This window comes from Sciurus vulgaris (assembly GCF_902686455.1).
Source record: "Sciurus vulgaris genome assembly, chromosome: 6".
NCBI lineage: Eukaryota > Metazoa > Chordata > Mammalia > Rodentia > Sciuridae > Sciurus > Sciurus vulgaris.
Genome location: NC_136466.1, coordinates 172,234,282 through 172,259,492, shown reverse-complemented (window position 1 = coordinate 172,259,492; position 25,211 = coordinate 172,234,282). Strand labels below are relative to the sequence as shown.

Genomic DNA, 25,211 nt, shown 5'->3' with positions numbered 1-25,211 from the left:
CCACCATAGCCCACCGCCGCCCCGGGGCCTCTGCCACACAGGCTGTGGCAGTGGGTTCTGGCCAAGGGTGCTGCTGCCTCCTCCTTCCTGCATCAGCCCAGCTGCCCAGAAACATCCACAGGGCTCTGGGCCCGAGGCTGGCCCAGCTTCACCACCAGGGGAGGGTGAGAAATGGCATGCTCCGATCCAAGATGACAGACTAGAGGGAGGCTGCATTCCTTGTCGCTCCGTAACTCCGGTTTCAAGCAGAGGATATCTATTTCTTGGATCCCTCAGCCCCACCAATTACTCCCTGCCTCTGGAGCCCTCACATCAACTGACTGCTCCCTGCTGCCAGGACCCCCAGACCAACCGACTGCACCCTATCACCGGAACCCCAGACCGACTGATTGCAACCAGCCTCCAGGATCCCACAACCACACCAAACACACCCGACCTCCAGGACCTCCTGCTGACCATGGCCACACCCCGAGCTGCAGCTCCCCATTTGCCAACACATTTCGAAGCCAGAGCGGCCATCTTGGATAATCCTGGAAGCTGTAGCTCCGATCTTTAGGTGGGGCAAATCCCATCCTGAGACGCCTGCTGGAGGCTTTAAGCTCATTGTCAGGTACCTCTCATGCACCAGGATACTGAACTCTGGGAGGTTCCATTACTATATGACTGTTATACTGTAGATTTTCTTTTTTCTCCTTAGTGAAAAACATTAAGTTTTTATTTCTTTACTTTTCTTGCTCTCTTTTCCTTTTGTTTACCTCTTCCCTCAGAGTCTCTTTCTCCCTTTTTGGCATGCTAACGTCCAATTTCTTTTGATTACACTCTCACCCTTTCTATTATCTAGAACTTCTGTATATTCTTTTCTTATCCCATTAACAGCCACATTCTACATCCCTCTGCATCCTCTTTGTCCTCCATTTGAAACTCCAGACCTTACTGCAAATCTGTTTGTTTAACTGAAGATAATATTTGAACTCATTCTGTTTATTATGACAATTTTGTTATTGTCCTCATAGGGGCTATTTGGTCTAGGATTGCATAGTGTCTGAATTGGGCACTGCTAATATTGATCTCCCCTTAAAGAAAGGGTTTTGGAAACCATTAGGGCCACTATAAGCCTATAGGGGGAAATCTGCAATACCCCAGATCTGCACTGCTAGAGGGGAAGATCCATGAACAACATGAAAAAACAAGGGAAGAAAATGATCCTCACAGAACAGAGCACTTGTTGCTGGGGGCCCCGCCGCCTGTCTCAGGTCTCAGCACAGGGGAAACAGGCACAAGTGGCAGGGTGGCTGCAGCCAGGATGCAGAGGTGGACACAGAGCACCTCCTCATCTTAGAGATGAGGGCAACACCCAGAGCACTGTGGACAGATGGACAGATGGACAGGAACGTGCCCGTGCTGTGATGAGCTGCTGGAAGACACGGCCCACAGCCCTCCCTGAGCACTGAGTGCCCATCTATCTGGGGACAGAGCTCTCTGCTGCATCCCAGGGCTAGCAGCACACAGCTCACGTGCAGGACGCAGGCCCCACCTGCCCCGGCCAGCTGCACTTGGCCTTCCACACCTGCAGCCTGAGGCATGAGGACACTCACCCCACGAGACTGCTGCTCTGGCCTGGGAGCTGAACTCAGGCCTTCTGAGTGACCATGGTGAGAGGGGTTGGTAGGAATGGGCCTGAGAAGAACCTGAGTCCAGAGCAGGGGCCCCGACAGGCCCGCAGACGGGCAGAGGCTATGCTGCGAGCAGGCTGTGGTAGGACACGCCAGGTGGCATCATGTGCAGAGGGCGCCAGGGCTCAGGGCGAGGAGTCCACTGACACTCCTGCCTGTGTGCCTGGGAAGCACAGCCTGTGGCCCTGCCCACTGGCTACCTCCAGGTCTGTGACGAGGCTTCTCCAAGAAGCTTCTGGAGTCCCAGGACCAGGCTCAATATGGCCCCATGCCACTGGCATGGCACTCTCTTGTCTCCTTGGGTCAACAATCTGTCTGGCTGGCTGAGGGTGGCCTGGGAGTGGAGGGGGCAGTGGTCACCCTGGAAACGTCCATCTGTCCCTGGCTTCACCAGGCTGGAAGCCCCTGGCCACCTGGCTCTGCATGGCAGGTGCCTCACATGCACCAGTTGGCTCTGTCTGGTTGGCCTGAGGTGAGCCAGGAGGGCAGGAGGCAGGTGGGCTCAGGGGTGCCTGTGCCGCCAGAGCCCTTCCTCCTGTGGGTTCTGCCAACACCCGGGGTGCAGCCAGGCCCTGACGGGTGACCAGGGCTTCCCCTCCCCACTCTGCCATGGGCTTCCCTGGAGCCCTTCCCCGACCCCTGTAGCTTCTTCCCCTGTTGCCGGGTGCAGAGGCAGCTGCCAGGAGCTGCCTATGGCCCGCCTGGCCACAGGAGGATGAGGCCAGGTAGGTTGGGGGCTGCAGGGTCCAGGTGGGTGAGACCCCAGCCCCGCAGGCCCATCCTGCCCCCCACGCCTCTGTGGCTGTTCATTGCCCTGTTCGGGCAGGTCAGTTCAAGTTTCTCACAGTTGAGAACCCTCAGGACCAACAACCCAAGGGGCTTCCCTGCATGACCTCTGTGCCCATCGGCCAGGTGGTGGAGGAGAAAGTCAGACCCGAAGACTCCAGAGGCGAGCCCCCGAGCACACACAGCCAAGCAGAAAGGAGAGGCAGGGGCTCGGATGCTCCATAAGACCCCATGGAGGCTGGGTGTGCATGCAAGGTGAGCAGAGTGAGCAGCCCAGAGGTGTGGCCTTGCACCAGAGCAGATGAGGGATTCCTGCAGCCCAACAAGGGGACGGACACCGGAGCTGAACACACGTCTCCAAGAAGACAGGGAGGGACACCACATGGCCTGGCAGCAGGGACCAGGGACACATGGAGCAGAGTTGCTAGGTATACCTCACACCCAGGAGGTGCTAGAGTCTCACGCTGTGGACATGCGTGAAATAGTGCAGGGCCCCGGAAAGCTGCCCGGTTCTGAGTGGAAGCAGCTAAGTACGCAGCAATTCCGTGTGCACCAGAGACACGAGGGCAAGTCCACAGCATGCTGGGCACAGGCATGCACGGCACCTCGGCCACTCCAGTCAAGGCACAGAAACAACCCTGCGCCCATCAGTGGGCATGTAAGCAAGCCCCACACAGAGGAAGCACTGCCAGCAGGCCCTGTCCGGGGCATCCCTGAATACATGCTGCACGAGAGGAGCCAGACACGACGGACTGCTCTGCACGGGTGCCCTGAGGGGCGGGCCTGGAACAGGGAAGCCCACAGAGACAGAAAGCGGTTGGTGGCTGCCTGGGGCTGGGTGGCGTGGGGGTGCTGGCCCAGGGCAGGAGTTACTCTCTGGGGCAATTACGACTTCTAGGACTGACCAGGGGGATGGCCACACACACTGGGACTGAGCTGAAGCCATGGGATCACACAGCTGGCATGGGTGAGGGGTGGATATGTGAATTATCTCAACAAAGCTGTGAAAGAAACCGTGAATGGCACCCTGCTAACACAGGTCAACCGGACACGGGGAGGGTCTGCTCCAGGGTCTGCTCCAGGGTCTGCTCCAGGGTCTGCATTTGCCCAGCTCAGCACCACAGGAGGGACAAGCCAGACCATAACACCTGCCTCCAGGACACTTGCCCAGTGCCCCAGGTCCTGGACAACTGCACTTAAAGACCAGAGCCTCAGTCCCAAGAAGGAATAAGGCAATGGCCCCTACCCCAGTACACCTGGCCAGGTGTCTCAGCTGCACCCCGCAGGACCACTCCCCACCATGCCAGCGCCCAGGGAGGCAAGTGTGTGTGTATGCATGCACTGTGAGCACGCAGCAGCACACAGAGGCTCCAGATCATGTAGGAGGGCAGACGGCCTTCGGGCATGTCTTTATGGGGTCCCTCATCTGTTTCCTGGGGGCACTGGGCAGTGGATAAGACACAGCACACCTGGGACTGGGTCTCTCCACTCCTACTCCACATAACACACAATATTATTATTGTCACAGCAAGTTAGCAGGACACCTGGAACCACAGATGACCGGCTACCACCTTCTTGCTTGGGAGTCAAGTCCACGTGGGTTGGTTGGATGGGAAGGAGGGGGCAGGAGGAGCCTGGAGTCCTGACCCTGGCCTTGGGACTGGGTCTGTGTGGAGGGTGCTCTGGGCCGGAGCAGGGGTAGGATCAGCAGGGTTGTGACTGGGTACAGCCTTCTGCCCTGAGGTGTGGGGCACTGGGGTGCAAGGGGCTGGGTCTTCCAGGATGCCACACCCCTGGGGTCTTGGAGCGGGTGGTGGGAACAGTTTGTAGTCTGGGCTGGGCAAGGTGTAGTCCACAAACCACCTGGCATGCAGCTCAGGTCCCAGCAGATCCCTGGCCAGTGCCAGTGTTTGCTGGGATTGGGGACAGGTCTCTGTCCCAACTTCTGCCTGTGTTGTGCACCAGCTGTGCGTCCAGGGGATTCCGAGGTGTTCCAGGACTCTATAATAGGGAAATGGCAGCACCTGTCCCAAGCTGGCCTAACTGGGCAAGATGGTGGAGCTGAAACATCCTGTGGACATTAGCTCCTTCCGTGCAAGTTGTCCCAGGCAGGAGGCAGGGAGAAGCTGTGGAGGCTCTGTTGAAAGTCAGGGGACAGGGGGCTGCTCAGCCGGGAACCAGGTAGACCAGAGGAGGCCTGGCAGGACCAGAGCTGAGCAGGGGCGTGGCCTCAGTCACCAGCCACAGCAGCCGCACCTCCAAGGTTAGAAGCCAGCTGTGGTGGGTGGTGCCCTCAGCAGCAGAGGCTGGATGGGGGGGGGGGGGGGGGGCGCAGGAACCGTTTGTGGGGAAATGCTGCTTTTGCTTTTATTCTGGAAATCCCTGTGAGAGACAGGGTGTACGCCAAACAGAGCGCCAGGGGTGGCGGGGCGGGTCTGGAGCCCTCCAGGGGAGGAGTGCTGGAAGAAGCAAGTGGGTCCCAGGGCAGTGCGAGGCGGTTTCTCTGAAGGTGGCACCCGGCAAATGAGGGTGGCAGGGAAGGAGGCAGAGAGGGGCAGTAGGACTGGCCACTGGGGACAGGGCCACCAGGGGCAGCACCAGGGACACACTAATTGTCCCTATGGCATGAGGTCTAAGAGAGGGGTGCAGGGCTTATCCACGCTGGAGACCAGGCTGGTCTCTCATCAAGGTGGGGCAGAAAGAGGCTAGAGCCAGACCCTGGGAAGGAAGGGAGACACATTCACACCAGCCAGTCCAGGGTGGACTTTGGCCTCCTCACCCTCTCCCCCTCAGATGCCCTACCAGCCATGGGCGCCAAGTAGGGTCCCCAGGATCCTCCCTCCCTTCCAACGGAGGGGGTCAGGCTCCCCTAGAACTGGCGGCACCAGACCGGAGATGGCCTGGTGGAGGGCGGAGGACATCCCCCAGAGTCCTCTGGCAGCCAGAACCGCGGGGTCCGCAGCAGCCCCTGAGCGCACTCACAATCTGCCCGGACAGGTCCTTGTCGCTCGGGCGCAGGGTCCCGCTTCCGGCGTTGGCGGCGCCGCAGCGGGGCAGCCCCCGGGCTGGTGCACTGGGGTTGCAGGATCCGGGGGTCGTGGGGCTGGGGCGGGCCGGGGGTCGTGGGCCGGTGCGCTGCAGGCCGCGGCCGCGGGGGGCGCTGCGGGGGCCGCAGTTAAAGCTCCGGCGCGGCGGGCGCGCGCGCTCAGAGGAAGCCGGGCCGCCGCTGGCGCCGCTGTCGTCTGTCGCCGCGCCGCCCTGGCTACCGGAGCCCAGCACGCAGCCCGGCCCTGCGGCCCCGCGGACGCCCGCCCCGACTCGGGCCGGACCTGCACCTGAGCGCGCCCGGCGGGCGGGGTCCGGGAGCGCGGCTGCGGCATGGGGAAATTTCAGTCCAAGCACGGTGAGGTGCGGGCCGGAGGGTGGGCGAGGCGCGGACGGGCGGCGCCACTCACTGTCCTTCCCTCTCCCTGCGCCCGGGCCGCGCCGCAGCCGCCACAGCCTGCAAGCGGAGAGAGAGCCCCGAAGGTGAGCGCGGGGACCGCCCGGGCCGGATCCCCGGACCCCGAGCCTGGCGCGCGCCTGCCTCGCGCTCTCGTCGGGGGAGGTGGCCCGCCGTCCCGCCCTGCGCGGCCCTCGGGGCTTGGGGTGGGCGCGCTGGCGGCTGGCGGCGCGAAAGCGCATCCCGCGGGGCTCACGGCCTCTCCTTCCTCCTCGGCGGGTGCTGCGTTTCCCGCGCGTTCGTTTGCCGCCCGCAGGGGACAGCTTCGTGGTGTCCGCGTCCGCGAGCGTCCGCAAAGGCGCGGAGGAGGTGGAGCGGCGCGCTGGCGGCGTCGTGGAGCGCCGCGCACGGGACAAGCAGGTAGGCTGTGGCTGGCGAGCTGGGCCAGCGCCACTCACCCACTTCGCAGGGCCAGAGGAAGTGGTGCCAGAGTTGTGCCCTCTCGCCCAGACCCAGACTCAGAGGCGACTCGGACGGCTGGCCAGAGTAATGTCCACAGGCCCAAAAGAACCAGTTGCTCCCAACCTCCAGGCTGGGGTCCTGGGGGACTGCACCATTGGTATCCGCGGGGGGGCGGGGGGGGGGCCTGAGCTGGGGTTGGACTGGGTCCCACCCCTCAGGCTGGAGAGCTGGGAAGGGCTGTGGGAAGGACCCAGGTCTGGATGGCCCTCGCTGGTGTTCTGAGAAGTTGGGTGTCCTGGGGCATCCACTGGTTATGGGGTCAGCTGGCATAGAAAAGAGGGTCCCACTTAGAGGGCAGCTTTGCCTCCCATATTCCAGACGGGTGACCACAGGCCAGGCAGAGAGGGTCACCAAGAGAATGGACAGCTGGTGAGCTATGGCCACCTAGACCACATGTGCAACTAAGGGGCTCAGGGGTCTTGCTCAGGATCCAGGTGCTCCTGAGGGCAGATAGTGAAGTGTTATGTCCGGGAGCAGAGGGCCCCGGAGGGGTCTTGGAAAATCAGACGTGTGTATTTGCAGAGCTGCAGGGAGCGGGCATGACTATCATCATCGTTAAGGGGAGCTGGGCCCTGCCAAGTGGCTGAGGACACCCTGGCCCACTGCTGGATGCCCGGCACACAGGGAGAGTCAAAATACCCTTTTAGGAAGGGTGTTTTTCTGCTGGTTGATCAAAGAAAAGCTCTGGGTATTAATTTGTGAACACTTCTGCTCAGAAACTAACACACAGTCGAGCTTGAGTTCCTAGGAGGGTCTTGTGCCATGTCTGTGAGGGTAGGAAGTACATCCTGAGGTATTTGCTGGGTCTGGCAGAGGAACGTAGATGTTCTGAGCCTCTCCGTCCTGGGCGGGGACCTGGGCAAGGCTCTCTGGGCTGCTCAGCCCTGATCTTGTCCTCACAGCCAGTTGGGTTTTCCTGAGGGGAATACTCGTGGCCAGATGGTGCCTGTTGACATCCTGGTTCTCAGCTGTGTTATTGGTTAGAGATGCAAAACTGGGGCTGGCTGGAACCTGGGACTGGCATTTGCCCGTGGCTGAGAGCTTGGTCTGGCCCCCGTCCCTTGGCTGTCCAGCCTGGGGACCTTCTCCCTGGCAGGCACTGTGGGCTCAGCCCTTCGGGTCTTGAAGCGAGAGAATGATGTGTCCAGGATAAGACTGGGGTAGGATCTCCACCACAGAAACGTGCCTCCAGGGAGTGGGCCCAGAGGCATGTGCTCTGGAAGATGGCAGTTCGTGTGGCCATGGAATTGCCTGGGCAAGGACTGTGCTGGTCTTCAGGACCAGGGTCCTCACTTTGGGACATTTTAAAGAGCAGCGTGGGGTCTGGCTTACACTGTTGCTGCGTGCCCGCATTTCCTGAGCAAAGGGTCTGCCTGTGGCAGGAAGACAGCCTCTCAGAGTCCAGCACTGTCAAGCTAGGTAGGCCGTGGCCGCCCGCCAGCAGCACCGCTTACCCATGTCTGCAAGCCCCTGGCGGGCTCCAGCCTGCAGTCAAGACCCCTGCCAGGTGCAGCCCCTTGCAGCTACCTGCAGTGGGCGGCTCTTGGCCCAGGTCCAACGGGGCTGGTCCTCTGTTGGCCTCTGCTGCCTGGCCCGAGCTCAGCTGGGAGTGGCAGGCGTTGAATCCACGTCCTTCTGCCTCCCACCTCTGCCCTGCCTTTCCCATGGCACACCACGCTCCATCCATCACCAGGGGCCTCCCGGGTAGTGTCCCCGAGGAAGGCCAGTCCTGGTTCTCACTGTACCCTGTGACGTCTGGCAGGGACCAGCATGGGGGACCAGCATGGGGACCATGCTTCCCGGTCTCTCTGTTGCCTTGTGAGCACTGTTCTGCCCTAGGAGTTGTGATAAATAATCTCGTGGGCAGTAAGTGGGCATTCGCAACCCCACTCTCACCTGCCCTGTCCCACCTCAGGGTAGGGACAACTAACCAGGAGGAGTTGCTTCCACCAGGACCGTCCACAGGCCTGCAGTGTCCAGCATCCATGCGTCCAAGACGCTTGTGAGTGTTAGCACACCCCCGGTGGGTGGCCCACCCCTCCAGTGGTTCCCCGCCCCGTTCCGGGAAGCCATTGCAGGCTGGTCCTGGCAGGGCCAGCAGGACTTTCTGAGTGTCTCTGAAGGGCCAGGCTGTAGGTTTGCTGGTGATGGTCACTGAGGCATCTAGAGTGGTGTATGACATCAGGAGCAACTGAGGTGGTGGTGCCTTAAGGTTCCCAGCAGTGACGAGGAGGGTGGTGGCTTTGCCAAGGCAAGCTGGTGTGGAGCAGTGGCCCCAGGTTCTGTGCAGGAGTGTCCCCTCACAGGGGTCCCCAGTTTGTCCAGTGCTACCTGAGGCTGGTGGGAAACAGCTTGGAAGACAAAAATCACTGTCAACAACTGGATTTTTCTTATGAATTATTTAACACAGATTCCCATTAAGTGCTCAACCTGAGAAAGGAGTGTGTGCTAACTCCAGGGGAGGCAGCTCGCCCCGGGCTTCATGTGTGTGTTGAGGAGGCTGTGGGGCCTGCGGCCTGGGGGACTCTGGAGCCAACCCCATCTGCAGGAGGGCAAGATGCAGCTGCTGGGCCTGTTGTGGGCAGCCCGGCTCCAGGGCCCTCAGCCTGTTGTGTGCAACAGGCTGGTGTGCTGCCGGGAGTGTGTCTCCTGTGGAGGTGGCCCTGTGGGACGCAGGCCAGCGTGAGTGTGCGTGAACACCTCCAAGGCTGAGCTCTGCGTTGGGCCCAGGATCCACCTGCTCTGGCTCTGGCTTCCACAGATGCCCACAGGTAGCTTCTGGAATCTGAGGCTCAGCCCCTGTGGCTTGGCATCTTAGAGCAGTGAGAGTTCCCTGGAGCTGTCCTGGGGCCTCAGTGCCCATCTCCACAGCACTGAGGCCCTGTCCTGCTGTGCTGAGGGCCAGGCTGCGCTCCCCTATACCCGTTCTGTTCAGCAGGAGCCCCGCGCCTGTGGGATTCATAAGCCTTAGCCTTCTGCTCACCTGCAGACCAGGGTGCGGCCTTGGGCCTCAGCACACAGGGAAGCAGCCCAGCCACAGGTGCCCAGCAGGTTCCAGTGTGCCCCTTCCCCCCTTGTCCACTTTTGCAGCTGTGACTGGAGGCCTGGTCTCCCCTGGAGGACTTGCCTTTCTGCACATGGGGAGGGGTCCTGCACCAACACCCACCCTAAGCAGTTCTGGGGGTCAGGAGTTTTCTGTCCCTGCTACAGTGTATGGTGGTCAGCTTCCAGACTTGCTGAGTCCTGGAGTGACCAGTGTGGGGAGCTCACCTGCCCCTGGGTCTGACCTGTGTGGGGTGAGAAGCTAAAATCCCCCAGAGTGAGAGGAAGGAACACATGCCCCGCACAGCAGCCAGGCGAGACCCCTGCCGTGTCCGGGTCCCTGTCCTCTCCTCGATGTGTGTTTGATGCCCTTGAACTCTGCTGGATTCCTCCCTGGGCTGCTGCGGCCATGGGCAGCAATGTAAGCCCTGACCTGCATGGAGGCTTCTAGAGCATTCCGAGTGGCTGCTGGGAGAGAGGCCCTGATTCTCCTGGCCACTGCCCCCAGCCTTCCTCGCAGGGCAGGGGTACTGCTGCCCAGAGCCTGCTCGGCCCCTCCCCGGGCCCTGTTCACCCTGTGGGCAACTGCGTGGGCAGCCCAGGTGGACGGAGCCGGTGCCAGCAGGAACCTGCCCGCCTTCACACCGAGTCAGGGCTCCCCAGCAGGGTTTGACTGTGACCTCAGTGTCGGAAGGGGGTGGGTTCATCCCTCACTGCCGACGGGCGGCTGTCAGACCCCGGAGGCTCTCTCGGTCAAGGAGGAAGTTCACAAAAGCTCAGCGTGCTTCCTGCACTCCGTGGCCCGTGGCTGTCAGTCTGCATGCTGGTAGAAAACAGCTGGAAAGTTCGGGTGGCCTGCTGCGCTGACCTAGGGACAGGCTGAGAGCAGGAGAAGCAACCCAGCCCAAACAGCAGAGCACCATCCAGAATTCCCAGCACAGACCAGAAGGGCAGCCGGGGGAATGGACCAGCAGGCCCAGGGAGGGGTCTGCAAGCGAGGCTGCTGAAGGAGGGACTGACCGTGCCCAGTCAGCAGGTCCAGGAGACTCGACGTGGTGAGGCGCGAGGTAGAACGAGACCCCAGAGGCCCCAGTGGGCTGACAGACAGTCACAGTGCCGAGACCAGCAACGGGATGGGCTTGACTGCAGCTCAGGCAGCAGAGCTCACCCAAGGTCGTGCCTGAGACAAAAGGCTGGGAAATAACAGGAGCAGGGTACACCACAACGGGGCTGTGCCCAGGGCCCAGCCCACGTGACAGGATCCAGGGAGTGTGGCAGGCCTTCCAGGTCAGACCACACCTGAGCCGCAGGCCCCAGTGCTCCGTGCAGCCCGAGCAGAGTGCAGAAGCCCTGGAGCAGAGTCCAGGGCTGTCCTGGTTGGCCCGCTGGGAACCTGTGGAGCAAAACCTCAGCCAGGGAGGAAAAGCTCATTCACACCAGGGTGGGTGGTAGGAGGGAGGCCAGCAGGAAGAGAGGCCAGGCACCTCACACAGCGATGCCCTAGGAGGTGCTCGGGGCCCCCCAGGTCCTGTGGGAGATGCTGTCCTTTTCCCATTTTGAAAGGAGACTAAGGTGTGATGGGTTAGGAGACTCTCCGAGTCACCCTGGGACAAGTGCTGGAGCCAGGTCCCCATGCAGGGCCAAGCCATCAGAGCCTGTGTCCTGGCCCACGACTGCTGCCTTCTCCATGAACTCCTGAGCCTATGCCACAGGTCCCCATGGGGCGAGGCGGTGTGGGAGAGGATGGGAGGGCAACTGCATTGAAGTGGCCAACAGATGGTGTTGGAGGTAGTGCTGATGAGTGCCTCCAGCTGGGGGCTATGGGTGCAAAGGCCCTGAGGCTGGAGCGAGCAACACATGGCAGAGTCGGGGAGCAGCAAAGGATTGGCCACCAACGCATGCACATTCCTCCTCCAGGAGCCACTCCAGGGTGCCTCCTCCTCCACCCCGGGAGGCCCTTTTCTGACAGGCATCTCAGCTGGACTGGGGGAGGGGCAGCAAGGGAGCCTTTGGCCTACATGTGGGATGGAGGACTCACCCCATGGCATTCTGGGGGTGCTGAGTGGGGAGGGGTGCCCTTTCTTTCCTCCCACTGACTTGTTTAAAATGTGGTTTCCTAGGAACCCAGGAGACTGGCTCTGTCCTTGGGGATGGGGTGTCTGTCAGCTTCTCCTGAGATCCCTGTGAGGCGGAGCCGTGTTGATGGTCAGGACTTGTCAGGAGTGGCTAGACCTGGCCGAGGAGACAGCCACGTGTGGGCATCCTCAGGGCTGGTGGTGCCCAGCGGCCTCATAGGCTGTGCTGGACAGCGGGGCCCATCCCTGCAGTGGACAGGTGAGGTGGCAGGGGGCTGACCACTGCCCTTCCATGGACTGAGCCCTGTCTGGCAGAAAGGCCCAAGGCCAGTGTGGCCAGGGGACCCTGTGCTGGCCCTGCTCAGCGTACCCACGTCATGTCATCATGGACACTGCCCTCCTGGCAGTAGGGTGGTGCCCCCTGGGGCTCTTTGGGCCTGACCTGGGGCTCCCTTCACGAAAGAGCGTGGCACAACTGTGGGCCAGAGCGGGGGGCAGGCTGGGTGCCATGCTTGCTCCAGGGTTTCTTGGGGAGCAGCAGGTGGGCACTGAGCAGCTCAGGGTCCTGGAAGGCAAGCTCTGGATGGAAGGGCAAAGTGGCCAGGCTGGAGTGCCTGCCTCCTGGGCCACTGTTCTCCGGCTGTCCCCAGCCCAGTAGCAGGAACAGTGGGTGCTCAGCCATCCAGCCATGGCCCGGGATCCCAGCCTGGTCTCTGCTGCTCTTCTGCGGTTGGAACCACCTGTGGGGGCAGCTCAGGCTCCGCCTCAGCCACACGGCCGACCCAGCCATGCTGCGGCTGGGGCTGCTGTGTTCCCAGACGGGCTGGTTCGTTTGTGCCAGGCTCCAGGGACACTTCTTGTCTTCACATGTGGGCCTTGGCTGCGTTCCTTCGTGGGTGGGTTTTGGCTTTCATTTGGCGAAGGAGGTTGGGTTTGGTCTCTGCTCCTTTAAGGCCCCTCTGGATGCGGCCAGATGTCAGGGCCCTGGCACGGCCTCCCCTTTGATCTCCCACGGCCACTGCCAAGAACAGCAGGGTGCAGGGAGCGACTCTTGTGTACAGGGTATGTTTCCACACCGCTACGGAGCGGCACGGAAGAAAAGTGGATGCTCGCTGCCCTTCTCAGCAGCACTGTCCCCAAGGCTGGTGCTGTGACCAAGAGCGGGCCTGTTGGGTTCAGGCTACACCTGGCGGGGACGCTGGTGTGCTGGCAAGCTGCACCTTCTGAATCCAGAAGACAAAACGGAAGAGAGTGGCCTCCGGGCAGCTCCGCTGGAACAGGAAGCAGAAGGCTCTCCAAAACGAGACCATCTGTCCAGTGAGCTTCCCCTGCAAGTCCCACAGAGAGACCCTCCAGTCTGCACTTGAGGTGCAGTGCAGCCTGGCGGGACCGCATTTGGTGGTTCTGCGGCTCTGTGTGGGTGAGCTCAGTGATTGGCCACCAGAGAGGGGCTGCCCACCCGTGGTCCCCTTTCCCCGTGGAATCATGCGTCGGTGCACCGGGCAGAGGGGAGAAGGCAGGCCCACGTCTGGCTAGGCTGGCACCCAGCAGCAGACTGAGGACAAACCGCAGTGCTGGGGTCACAACCCGGCAGGCACATCACAGCCTTGACCTGGACAGCAGTCGCACATGCCTGTGTGTGCCTGCCGTGCGCGCAGTGTCCGACGTGTGCGGCTGCATGCGGGCACGTGCACAGCATGTGTGCCGAGCACACTGCGTCCCAAGCCAGGACCCTGCTCGTGACACCGGCAGCCCCAGCCACACCTGGCAGAGGACGGCCTGGGCTCCTTCCTGCTCATGCTGGCAGCCGGGCATGTCACCTGAGCCCCTCCAAGCCCAGACTCAGCACCTGGTCCTTGCCCAGCTCTCGCTGATGCTTGTTGCCCCCTGCGTCCTTCCCGTCTCACAGGTGGTCACTGGGCAGCCCCTCGCTCACTCAGCAGCTCACTGCACTGGGGCCTGCCTGCTGGTGGGCGTGGCCTGAGGGCACTGGGTACCTTGGGATAGTGCGTGGCTGGTTACCCCTACACCTGGGGGACTCCCATCTTCCTCACGGAAGCCTCCGCATGCTGAGACGTGGTGGGGACGGCAGAGGAAGGGAGGACCCATGCCTCTGCCTGGCGCGGGAGCTGCTTTCCGCACGTGCCGCTCTGGGCTGAGACCTCAGTGTCACAAAAGTCTGTGATTCGGACGACCCAGAAGTACAGCAGCAAGACCAGGAAGAGCCCTCTGACCTCTGCGCCTGGTGCGTCCTGGAAAAAGGCAGGACGCGCCCTCCCAGGCTCGGGTTTCACAGCCTCAGCAGGCCTCCAGGCTGGACCTGGGACCACATGCGCAGCGCCAGAGGGGCCCTCTCGCGGCCCCTGCTGCACACGTGTTGGAGTCATTTAGCCCGTAAAACGATGGGGTTCATCGGAAACTGTTCAGCTCTGGACGGAGACGGCGACTTCAAAGCCAGCTGTGGCATTTCCATACAGACGCAGAGGAGCACCTGGAAGTCGGATCCAGCCCGCGCGCAGGCCTCGCCTCCATGCCTGGGAAGCTCGCTGCGCCTCGACCCGCGGACATGCGCCCGCCCACCAGAGGCGCCATCTGGGTACAAGCTGAGGACGCATCTTGTGTCTGGAGTCCCTGCAGAGAGCAGCGAGGGCTCCTTTGCCTTTGAGGGCCTGGGAAGCAGAGGCCCAGGCCCGCGCATCCCCTGCCTCCAGGGCCCCCTCCCGCCCCCTCCCGTGTCCCTCCTACATTCCTGCCAGCTAAGGCTGTCACCCTCGACCGGTTGACCCACCCCTGAGAGCACCAGGGGTGCTGGCCTGGCTCCTGCCCTTCCCCTGAGTGCACCCCAGTCCTCGGGTTCCTCAGCAATCCCTCTGCCTTTCCCCAAGTGTCCCCTTCTGTCCCTTGGGTGATGCCTCAAATCTGAGCTGGCCACGCGCCCACAACAATCCCACCTCCTGGCTCCCCGCACAGGACCAGAGTCACTGCTGGCCTGTAATGACATTGTCCCTGACCCTTGCCAGCTACGGTGCCTCCCAACTGCCCTCAAGTGGCCCTGGCCAGCTGCAGCACACACCTGATGGGTACCACCTAGTTCGGTCTGGGGGGCTCCTCCTTCTGTGGGCCTCAGGCGGGGGACTGCGTCTGGTGAGGACAGAAAGCTCCTGGGCCTGGTGCACCTGATGTGACATGGGCCATCCGTGTGTCCAGGTGCCCTTGGTGCAGTTTGATAAGTCGGCACGTGTAAGTTAGTGCTCCTGATGTAGTTTGATAAGTTGGCGTGACATGGGACATCCACGAGTTCGGGTGCTCCTGATCTAGTTTAATAAGTTGGCACGTGTAAGTTATTTACCTCTCTGCATAATGGTGGTGCTGGGCAGGTGGTGGGTGTCCACTTGTACAGACAAGGAGTGGAGTCATCTACCTTGGCACCTGTACTCAAATCGGAGCTGCTCGTGGCAAGCTACTGCTCTACAAGACGCAGTGATCCAGGGTCAGGCACAGCCTGAGAACCGCTCTTCTGTATGCCATGGAGTGACTCGGCAGCCTGCTCTCGACATCTGCTGTGCCCAGCCTCATCTGAGGGTCAGGGATTTGGCTGCTCAGGAAGTAGCTCAAGAAGGGGACCTACATCTGGCCAGTGGCCCTGGACAGGTTTTATATCGATTGAAGCTTTTGACCCTTCTATTTAACCAAAGTGGCACAGATTGAAGGGCATTTTCATGTAAGCAGGACAGATTTAACTTAAATCACTAGTCATGGAGAGCACAGCGACTGTGCCCACAGGGCACGTCTTCCCTTTGATCCCCTCTGCTGTTCTGAGGCTGTCTGCATCCAGCTCTAGAATGTTGGGTGTTTTGAACTGGGTGTGGTACTGTCAGGGTGGGGCGCTGGCTGCTGTGCCCAGATTGCTTCTTGTAGCCTTTTTGGTAATTGTAGCTTTGGTCGTTCATGGTAGCCTGGGTTGTTCCTGGTAGCCTGGGTTGTTCCTGGTAGCCTGGGTTGTTCCTGGTAGCCTGTATTGTTCATAGTAGCCTGGGTTGTTCATGGCAGCCTGGGTTGTTCCTGGTAGCCTGGGTTGTTCCTGGTAGCCTGGGTTGTTCATGGCAGCCTGGGTTGTTCATGGTAGCCTGGGGTGTTCATGGCAGCCTTGGTTGTTCCTGGTAGCCTGGGTTGTTCCTGGTAGCCTTGGTTTTTCCTGGTAGCCTGGGTTGTTCCTGGTAGCCTGGGTTGTTCCTGGTAGCCTGAGTTTTTCATGGCAGCCTGGGTTGTTCATGGTAGCCTGGGGTGTTCATGGCAGCCTTGGTTGTTCCTGGTAGCCTGGGTTGTTCCTGGTAGCCTGGGTTGTTCCTGGTAGCCTGTATTGTTCATAGTAGCCTGGGTTGTTCATGGCAGCCTGGGTTGTTCCTGGTAGCCTGGGTTGTTCCTGGTAGCCTGGGTTGTTCCTGGTAGCCTGGGTTGTTCCTGGTAGCCTGGGTTGTTCCTGGTAGCCTTGGTTTTTCCTGGTAGCCTGGGTTGTTCCTGGTAGCCTGGGTTGTTCCTGGTAGCCTGAGTTTTTCATGGCAGCCTGGGTTGTTCATGGTAGCCTGGGTTGTTCATGGCAGCCTTGGTTGTTCCTGGTAGCCTGGGTTGTTCTGGTAGCCTGGGTTGTTCTGGTAGCCTGGGTTGTTCATGGCAGCCTTGGTTGTTCCTGGTAGCCTGGGTTGTTCCTGGTAGCCTGGGTTGTTCATGGCAGCCTGGGGTGGTCATGGAAGCCTGGGGTGGTCGTGGTATCCTGGGTTGGTTGTAGTGGGGAATGTCTCTGGAAGACCAACCCAGAGCCTGTGTAGACTGTTCTTGGTATGTGGTCTGTGTACACTTGTGTGTGGAGCTGGGGACAGGGCCTCGGGTTTGCTCTGCTTGTCCTTTCCCACTGAGCTCCATCCAGCCCTTCTGTCTTTCATGTCCACGTTGCCCATCCCCCCTGGGTTTATATTCTGGTCCATGATGCAAAAGCAGATGCTCAGATTGTTTGTAAGACAGAGTGGAACGTACCCCTGAACGTCAGCTATTTTAACTTCACGCTCGACACCCACGCCGGGGGCTCAGTGCCAGCCCGTCCCCTCACCCCTCGTTCTTACACCCTCCAGCTTCCTTGGCTTCCCACCCTTTCCTGGGAGCTGCTGTGTCCAGCTGGCGGTAGAGTCACAGGGCGATGGAGAGCTAGCTTTCAGTGAGGGCTGCTGGTGCGTGGTGGTTCTCAGGCCCACGCATCATCTCTCTGGTCCCTGTCCTTCTGTTCGAAGCCGTGGTACATCTGGAGACCTGCAGGATGCCAGCCCTCCAGCCACTCTGGGAGGGGCTGAGACCAGAGGCGGTGGGGAGGGGTTTACAGGTCCCTGAGGGCGGGTGCCAGCACCAGGCCTGCCCAGCACCTGCCCTCCCAGCACACCAATCTTGGAGGTGGCAACTGTGGGTGCTGCAGTCAGCGTGTTAGTACCAAGAAGCAGCTTAAAAAGACACCAGGGTCATTTGGGCTCAGCTCTGGAGGTTTTGACCCATGATCCAGGGGCGCTGTTGCTCTGGGCCTGTGGCAGCAGGTCATGATGGGGACACAGCAGAACTGCTCACCTCGCCGGGAAGCAGAAGAGGGAAGGGAGAGGCCAGGGGTCCTCTGCCCTCCAAGGACATGTTCCTAGCGTCCTCAGACCCCCACTGGGCCCCGCCTCTTAAAGGTGTACCACCTCTCCAGGGCTCTGAGCTGGGGCCCCAGCCTTCACAGGTGGCCTTGGGGACATCCCAGGTTGGACCTTAGCATTTGGCCTGGTATCAGCCAGCCTTGTTTCCTTGGTAACTGTGCTTCGACAGCAGGGGACCCACAGTGCCCACCATATGCCCGGGGGGGGGGGGGGTGCGTGTCCTGCACCTGGTCCTCCAGGAAGAAGCTGAGCCCACAGAGGCCACACCTGGAGGTCCAGGCAGCACCCACAGCCTGTGGCTGCATCTCCACAGGCTGTTTTGTTTTGCAGAAAAAATTAACCAAAACTCAGATTTTTAGAAGTTTCTGGGTTTCATCTTAACATCCACCTGGGACAGAGCCAGTCCCTGTCCCTTGGGTCGGAACTCAGCTCAAGTGGACGCCATGTGGTTAGTGTGTAGATGTGAGCAGGCTTTGCGGGGCTGGAGCCAGCTCAGCACCAAGCAGGAGCAGGTCCGGGCATGTCAGGCTGCTCAGGCTGCTGACTAGTGCGGAAGGTGTACCTCTGACCATCAGGTGTGCTTTCTACTGACACGAGCTCTTGCATGGTACCCGAACACACCCTCCATAGTAGCCTATTCCTGACAGCCTGAGGTGTGGGGAGATGGGGAGATAGGGAGGTGCTAGGCACTCGGGGCTCGGCAGGTGATGGGTGTTATGGGGCGCAACTTAAGAACAGACCGATCAGCACTGAGGAGTCCAAATTTGAGAGTCTTTATTAAGCCGGCCGGCTGACTGTCTCACACAATGCCCCAAAAATGGCTATTGGGAGAACAGCCCCGACCACAGGGTAGGGGTTCTTATACCAAAAATCACATTAATCATAAGTGTCTGTTGCTATGATTCAGAATTACACATTAACATCGTGAGATCATCGACAGAGGGGGAAGTGGGTCAGAATGACCCTCACCTAAGTACAAACTAAAGAATGGTACTAACACCCACAAAATCACCGCTCACATGGTACATTGTTTAGGAGCAATAGGGATCAAAAGAGAGCAATGTTTCTTTACATAGGAGTTATCATTCTGTATTGTTAAACATGTCACACCAAGTAGCTTATGATGGGCACAGAGGCGGGTGTTCCCATGGGAGAAGCTTATCTCCTACATAACATGGAGTCTCAGAGCAACATGGAGTCTGTTCAGTCATTTCCCCCAGAGCCTGGCCTAGAACATTCTCATGGAGCCAGCTCTGTCAGCCCATCACAATGGGCAGCTCGCCCTCTCCCCTGGAGGGCTCTTCCTGCCTGGGCCCTGCAGCCTCAGCCACTTCAGCCTCCACGAAGCCTTTTCTGCGGCAGGGGCCACGTGCCTGGTGCTTTCCCAGGACGGTGCTCAGGGCCTCCCTGAGCGTCCAGCAGGACAGGCCGTCTGTGCACTGGGTAGAACCGTCAGGGCTTCTCTCAGCTGTCCTTGCTCTCTCCTGCTGAGCCTCAGAAGGACAGGCAAGAGCCAGGTGTCCTCCCTGGCCGTCCCCCTGTGTGGGGCTTTAACTGCACCCTGTGCTCTGGGACGGAGGGAGGCCCACCACCACACAGAGGAGCATGGGCCCCGGAGGTGGTGCTGGGTGGCCTGGCAGGAGGGTGGCAGGTCGGGCTGGTGTCCCCGCGTCCTTTGAGATGAGGAGGGCCTGGCTCCCGTGGTCACTGTGGGCAGGGTGAAAGTGCTCCAGGACATACCCGTGGGCCTCAAAGGCTTTGGATGGACAACACCATGGTGCCCTTCTCTCTGTCTCCAGGGACAGGCTCCAGCTGACCAGGTGCCTGGGCCCTTGCTTAGCACCGTGTCTGCTCAGGGCCCCCCAAGGCTTTGCAGCCGCCTAGAATAAGAAGCAGAAATGTCCAGAAGCCCCCGGGACTTCTGGGTGCCCAGGGCTGGGGGCCGCGGCGGGGGACTGAGCTTGCGGCCCACGACTCTGCCCATTTCTTTCCCTCCTGCGCCTCGTCTGCAGTTCCTGCTGAGCCAGCTCCATGTCTGAAGCGGCCCCTTTTCCCGAGAGGGTTGGAGAGGTCTGAGTGGCTCTCCTGCCTGGGCCCTGCCCTGTGCCTTGCTGGTCTCAGCCCTGCAGAAACACTGCCCCTCTGTGCTTCCGCAGGCTGTCAGGCACCTCGGGGACAGCTCTGGCAGGGGAGTGCTCTTGTACCTCTGGCCTCTTGCATTCAGGGGTCAGCATGGTGGGCTGGGCTCCAGGGCCATCTGGAGTCTTGCTTTGCGCAGCAGCTGAGTCCTGGTCCTAGAAATGTCAAGGCAGAACTCCAGGCAGCAGGGGTGGAGCTTTGTGCGGGGAGCGTAGAGGGCTGGTGCTTCCAGACAAGACCGAGACACCCAGGAAGCCTGAAGCCAGTGTCCATTCTGGTCCTGGCTGTGCAGAGCTTGTGCCCACGTTCTTCTGTCCGTCCAGCTGAGCCTCATGGTCACTGGCTCCTCTGCTTCCTGCAGGAGCTGCCCAGTGGGGGCCCCAGGGATGGACCTTTCCGGGAGGACCAGGGTCTCCTAGAAGGTGAGGACAGCCCTGTGACGTCCCCTCCCTGGAACTCACAGCACGGAAGGCCAGCAAAAGCTGTGGCAGCAGCCATGTGGCCACACGGCCACCAGGATCCTTGCTGGACAGAAATCAGAGTGGGGCTGTGTGTCCCCAGTGCTGTTGCTTTGAGCCTGGGGCTCCCGGGCCTGTGTGCGGGGACCAGGCTCCGTGGACCGTGACCGGACTGAGCCCCAGGCAGCGTGCAGGGCCTGTGGGGTAGGCACGCAGCAGCAGGGTCGCCGCCAGCGTGCGTCTGTCAGGGGCAGTTCTGCAGAGAGTCCACCTGCCCATCAGGTGTGGGGTGCAGGTCTCGGGGCTCCAGGACCCCCTGGTTGGGAGCTCAGGTTCTGAGCACATTTGCAACTTCCCAGCTCGAAGCTGGGTGAGCACTGCCCGACAGGCCCAGGGCCCTGTCCTGGGGACAGGGCTTGTGAGAGCCAGAAAGTAAAGGCACTGTAGCCGCAGGGCCCGTCTGTCCACTCCCAGAGGCTAGAGGGTCTGCTCGGGCAGCCTTGTCTGCAGGTTCTGGGATCGAGGGCTGTCAGGAAGCCTGACACGACAGAACTGTGCTGGAGGCCCCACGAGAAGGACCCTTGTGGGCAGAAAGGCCCAGAGCCTCTACAATGTCAGTGGACCCTGAGCCAAGAGCACGTTTGCTCCCTGGGAGCCACCGTGGGTGGCGGGGCAGGGGCAGGACACACCTGGCTGTGGCTGACCCTGAGAGGTCCTCCCTGCCTTCCCTGCTCATCTCTTGGTGTCCTTGTTCCAAGGGTGGGCTCTCAGCACAGACCCACCTGGGAGGGGTCAGTGGCTCTCCCTGGCCAGTCCCCGTCCTCCTGTCCCCTCTGTCTCCGAGTCACCTACCTGGGCTGGGCCCCTTCCTCATGCCTTCTTGTTCCCCCCAGTAGTGCTCCCCTCCGAGAAGGCCGAGGGCCGTGGGTGCCCAGGACAGCTCTTCAGCGTGGACGTAGGGGAGAGAGTGGCGGATCGCGAGGGCTTTCGAGGACTGGGCAGGAAGCACCTGAATATTGATGTAGGCCTTTGCTCCACTCCGCAGGGAGCACCTCTGGGGCCTGGGTGGGCAGCGGAGGCCCCGGTGGGTGGCCGTGGGCCTTCCAGCCTGGCTCTCCTGTAGTCCAGCCAGCACAGGCCCCTAGGCCGGCTCCTGTGTGCTGGCTCTGGGCCCCTCAGCGAGGCCATCCCCGTGAACTCGGCCGGGCCTGGCTGAGGAGGCAGGAAGTAGAGAAGCCTCCCCAGGCTGGTGCCCAGCCTGCAGGGAAGGTCAGTGGGGGCTGGGGATGTGGCCCCATCGTCTCCTTGTGGCTCTCTGGAGGGGACCTGGCCACCCTGGTTTCAGGTCAATTTCTGGCACTGGCAGACTTGGCCATGGGCGTGGCCTCCTCATCTTAGGGGACGCTGGGCTCATGAGCAGGCACAGGCCACAAGGGGACCGAGCGTGGCACCAGGTCCACCTGAGGGCTGGAGCAGGCAAGGACGAGCTCCTGGCTGCCCACCAGGAACAGAAGACCCCTGGAAATGTCCCCGGGAGTCACGAGCCCCCTGCTGTGATGTGCCTGCAGAAGGCCCAGGCTGTGGGGCGTGACGCAGGTCCCCAGTCCCAGCAGTATTTCCTGTCCCCGTCCCTGCATGCCACCAGCAGGTCCTTCAGTGTGATGTCTCAGTGGAGGAGGACAACCGCCAGGAGTGGACATTCACGCTCTATGACTTTGACAACAGCGGGAAGGTCACCAGGGAGGTAACGTGCCTGTGCCTGTCGGCCGGCCACCAGAGGGCGCTCAGGCGTAGCCTGTGGGATCTGGAATCAGGCTGGTCCAGTAGGCAGATGGACAGATGGACACGCCAGTCCCAGAGATGGAGAGGCAGCTCCAATGGAAGCGGAGAGGAGAGGCTGGGACTTTCCCTCTGGGGGGTGGAGGCAGACCCGAGGGGACCCGCTGCCCGTCCTCAGCTGGCTAGAGTGGGCGCCTTGGAACCCAGAGCTCTCAACTGATCCTTCCTGGCCGAGCCTGGCACAATCTGGGTGCAGCTGTGATGCCCTCGCAGAGCCTGGGCCTGCAGCCTCTCAGGGCGGCTAGCTGCCAGGAGTGGCCCCACCTGCTGCGCTGTGAGTCGGGTCCAGAGGCCTCCTGCAGTGGTGCAGGGGACAGGGACGTGAGCTTGCTGAGATGAGCGTGCCTGAGAGAAGGTGGCGCTGACTCCAGGGCGGCAGGGTGAACTCCGCCTCTGAGGCCCCTGGGCTGGCGGAGACCCGGCCTGGGATCCGGATTGCATGGGGCTTGGGTGCCCGGGCAGCGGGGTGGCAGTGCCCCTCTGAGGTCGGCCTCGCCCATCCCAGGACATGTCCAGTCTGATGCACACCATCTACGAGGCCGTCGATGCCTCCGTCAACCACTCTTCAGGCAGTAGCAAAAAGGCCCTCCGTGTGCAGCTGACCGTCAGCCCTGAGCCTGCTAGCAAGAGGAAGGAGGGTCCTCCCGCCAGCCAGGGTGAGGCCCTGGGCCAAGGGGTGCCCACAGCACTGGCCTAGGCCAGCCTCGGGGACAGGCCACCAGGCCCCACTGTGCCCACCGGGCCCCACACCCACGCCCTGCCCACTCCCCAGTGGCCCTTGCCCCCTCGTCCTGCCCGGCACAGTGCGTGACCCTGGCCCCCGTGCACGCCCACTACCCAGCCCCCGAGCAGCATCTGTCCCCAGCTTCCTCAGGGTCCTGAGCAGGGCCTGGCCCCCCAGACTCAAGACTGTTAGGTCAGTGAGCAGAGGATGGCCAGCGGGGGGATGTGTGGAGTGAGGGGCACCTTAGTGGACGGTGAGTGCGTGGGGCAGGGTGCACAGTGGAGAGAATGGGCAGGTGCAGGGGCAGGCAGCCTGCGGTGCTGGGCCAAGTGGGAGAGCTCCCACCCCCTTTCAGACTGGGAGCCCAGCCGCAGCCGGACAGAGATCGAGCTTGCTGAGGACGCCCGGGTGGCGGACAAGCGGCTGTCTGCCCACCTCAGGTGAGGGGCCGCTTCCTGCTGGCCTCCCCGGGGAAGGCCCTGGGTGGAGGCTGGGCTGAGCACCCCAGCCTGAGGGCAGGCGAGGCTCTGGCAGTGGGCGCTGGGGTGCCATGCCCCCGCCTGGTCACTGCACACCTCACTGGTTCCACTGGCCAATCCTGGAGGTGGCAGTGGCCACAGGGGAGCGGAAATGCCCAGCATGCCTGCCTGAGGCTGTGGCAGGTGACATCCTGGACACTGGCAGGGCCACGGGTGAGGGGCTGTGGGCCTGGCTCCTCGGGATGGTGCCCAGACTGCTCGTGCTGCCCCTGGCCGTGGGCGCTGGTCAGGCCCCTCCTCTCTGCCCCACGCAGGAGGCCCGGCACGGAGCCCCAGCCCTGCCCCGTGCGGGGGCCCTACTGCGTGGACGAGAACACCGAGCGCAGAAACCACTACCTGGACCTCGCTGGGATCGAGAACTACACATCCAAGTCGGGACCAGGTCGGTACTGGAGGACCCCGCCCGCCGGACCCCTGGATGTGGTGCCTCTGTGAAGGGCAGGCCTAGAAGAGGGCTCTGGAGCCCCCCGTGGCTGGGTCAAGGGTGTCCCACCACCCAGAGGACCTGGGCTCACTCTTCCCACCAGCCAGAGCCTGCAGAGCAAGGCAGTACATGTCCAGGTGTTCATGGTGTGCATAGGGCCAGGGGAAAGGCCAGCCTCTGGGGTGGATCCAGGAAGCCCTGTCCAATGCGGGAGGGGTGTTCATGGCAGAATCAGAGCTCCCTCAGAAGCTGGTGCAGCACAGAGTGGACAGCAGCAGGCCTGCCCACTGCTGGTTCCTTCTGCCAGTAGCACCTCCTGTGGCCTTCATCAGGTTAGCGTGGTGCCTGGGCCCTGTCCTAGAGGTGCCCTGGGTCCCCTGACTCCCCGGAGTCCTGGAGCTGACTCCCCAAGGAGTCCAGGGCTGGGCTTCAGGACCTGCGCCAGTCTGACCACCGGTCTGGCCACCAAGCCAGCCTTGGGTGGGAGCTGACACAGAGCTCCCACTGTGGACCTCGGGCACACGCCACTTTTAGGAAGAGGAGACGGGACCGACCGCTGTCCTGGGCCTCTCGTGGGCCCACCCTGTCCCTGCTGCAGGGCTGCCGGAGCAGGCGAGGCAGGCGCAGCAGGGCAGGGCCGCACACCTCCAGAGCAGCTCCCGCTCCCAGGAGCCGGACACCCACGCCGCGCATCACCGCAGGTCCCAGGTGCTGACCGACCACGCCGTGCCAGTGGCCGAGCCTATGGTACGGGTTCTGGACATGCAGCCCCGGCTGAAGGGGCAGGAGAAGCAGTTCCTCACGTCCCCCAAGGGTCCAGGGAAGCCGCTGGGGCTGGCGGTCAGCAGCAAGCCGGGGAAGGTCCTCAGCTACTACCTGCCGGCCCCTCAGGCCACGCAGGACGGCCCCCACCTCCCACAGTCCCCTCCACAGCCCCCACCACAGCCCTTCGGCCACAAGCGGCACCGACAGAAGGGCAGGGAAGGCCCCTCGCCGCTCAAGGCCCCGCACAGCCAGCCTCTGGTGGAGCAGGAGGCTGCACGGGACCTGCCGCCTGTGCCGGGGGCCACGGCCTGCGTGGCTCCCATGGTCCAGCGGCATGAGCACCACCACCACCACCACCACCAGCACCACCACCACCACCACCACCACTTCCTGCCATCCTAGCGCCCACCCCGCCCTGGGCCCTGCTGCTCAAGGCCCCACCACCCCTGGGCCTCCGTGGGTGCGGCCCGGGTGCCAGCAGCTGCCCCACGTCTCGACCCTGCACCCGGCTCCGGATGTCAGGTGGATGCTACGGGGGTGGCACCAGGACGGGCCCTGGCTCAGTGCCGCGTGGACGGGGTGTTCGATGCACTGTGTCCTGCCATGCGCTGTTCTGTGACCATAAAGCCACACTGCATGCAGGGAACTCCCTCGCTTGCTCTCCTCCCTGCGTCCGAGGTGGGGCCTGGACAGCGCGGGATCTGCTCAGTGGCTCCTGGTAGGCCCTCCGCTGGGCTTTGCCTGGGCACATCAGGCTGTCCCTGGCATGAGGCCAGGTGGAGGGGTGTGACAAAGCCCCCCGGGACACTTGTTCTCTGTGAAGTCGGGCACTGGACCCTGGGCATGCCAAGTGACCTCCCTGCACACAGGTCGCAGGGAGAAGGGTGGCTGCCAGCCTCAGCCAGACGCCAGTGCTGTGGCCAGGGAGGCGCTGTGGCAGTGCAGCCCGGGGTCCCCAGCACCCTGGGTGGGCCCGGGCAGGGAGTCGCAGGGTCAGGAGGTGTAGCACCCTAGCAAGCAGGAATGGACGCAGGGGTCAGCTGCATGGTACTCCCAGGTGCCTGCCCACCAGAGCAGGTGCAGGAGGATGGGAGCCCGCTGCAGGGGA

At 62.0% G+C, this 25,211-nt stretch overlaps 1 protein-coding gene across 6 annotated transcripts; it reads left to right on the top strand.

Annotated features, from left to right (window-relative positions):
* The first annotated feature begins 5,690 nt into the window (after positions 1–5,690).
* Positions 5,691–24,553, top strand: NKD2 (NKD inhibitor of WNT signaling pathway 2). Of its 6 annotated transcripts, none has more exons than XM_079144553.1 (10): positions 5,691–5,862; positions 5,952–5,987; positions 6,218–6,321; positions 19,716–19,776; positions 20,709–20,833; positions 21,458–21,556; positions 22,157–22,307; positions 22,731–22,815; positions 23,145–23,296; positions 23,937–24,553. In XM_079144553.1, the coding sequence occupies exons 1-10, from the start codon at positions 5,838–5,840 to the stop codon at positions 24,503–24,505; spliced, it is 1,407 nt and encodes a 468-aa protein (XP_079000679.1). In that variant the 5' UTR covers positions 5,691–5,837; the 3' UTR covers positions 24,506–24,553. The 6 variants fall into 6 exon arrangements, with proteins under 6 accessions (XP_079000679.1, XP_079000682.1, XP_079000680.1 ...); XM_079144556.1 differs by having other exon boundaries at positions 20,706–20,833; positions 21,461–21,556; positions 23,169–23,296; XM_079144554.1 differs by having other exon boundaries at positions 20,706–20,833; positions 21,461–21,556.
* Positions 24,554–25,211: the final 658 nt, after the last annotated feature.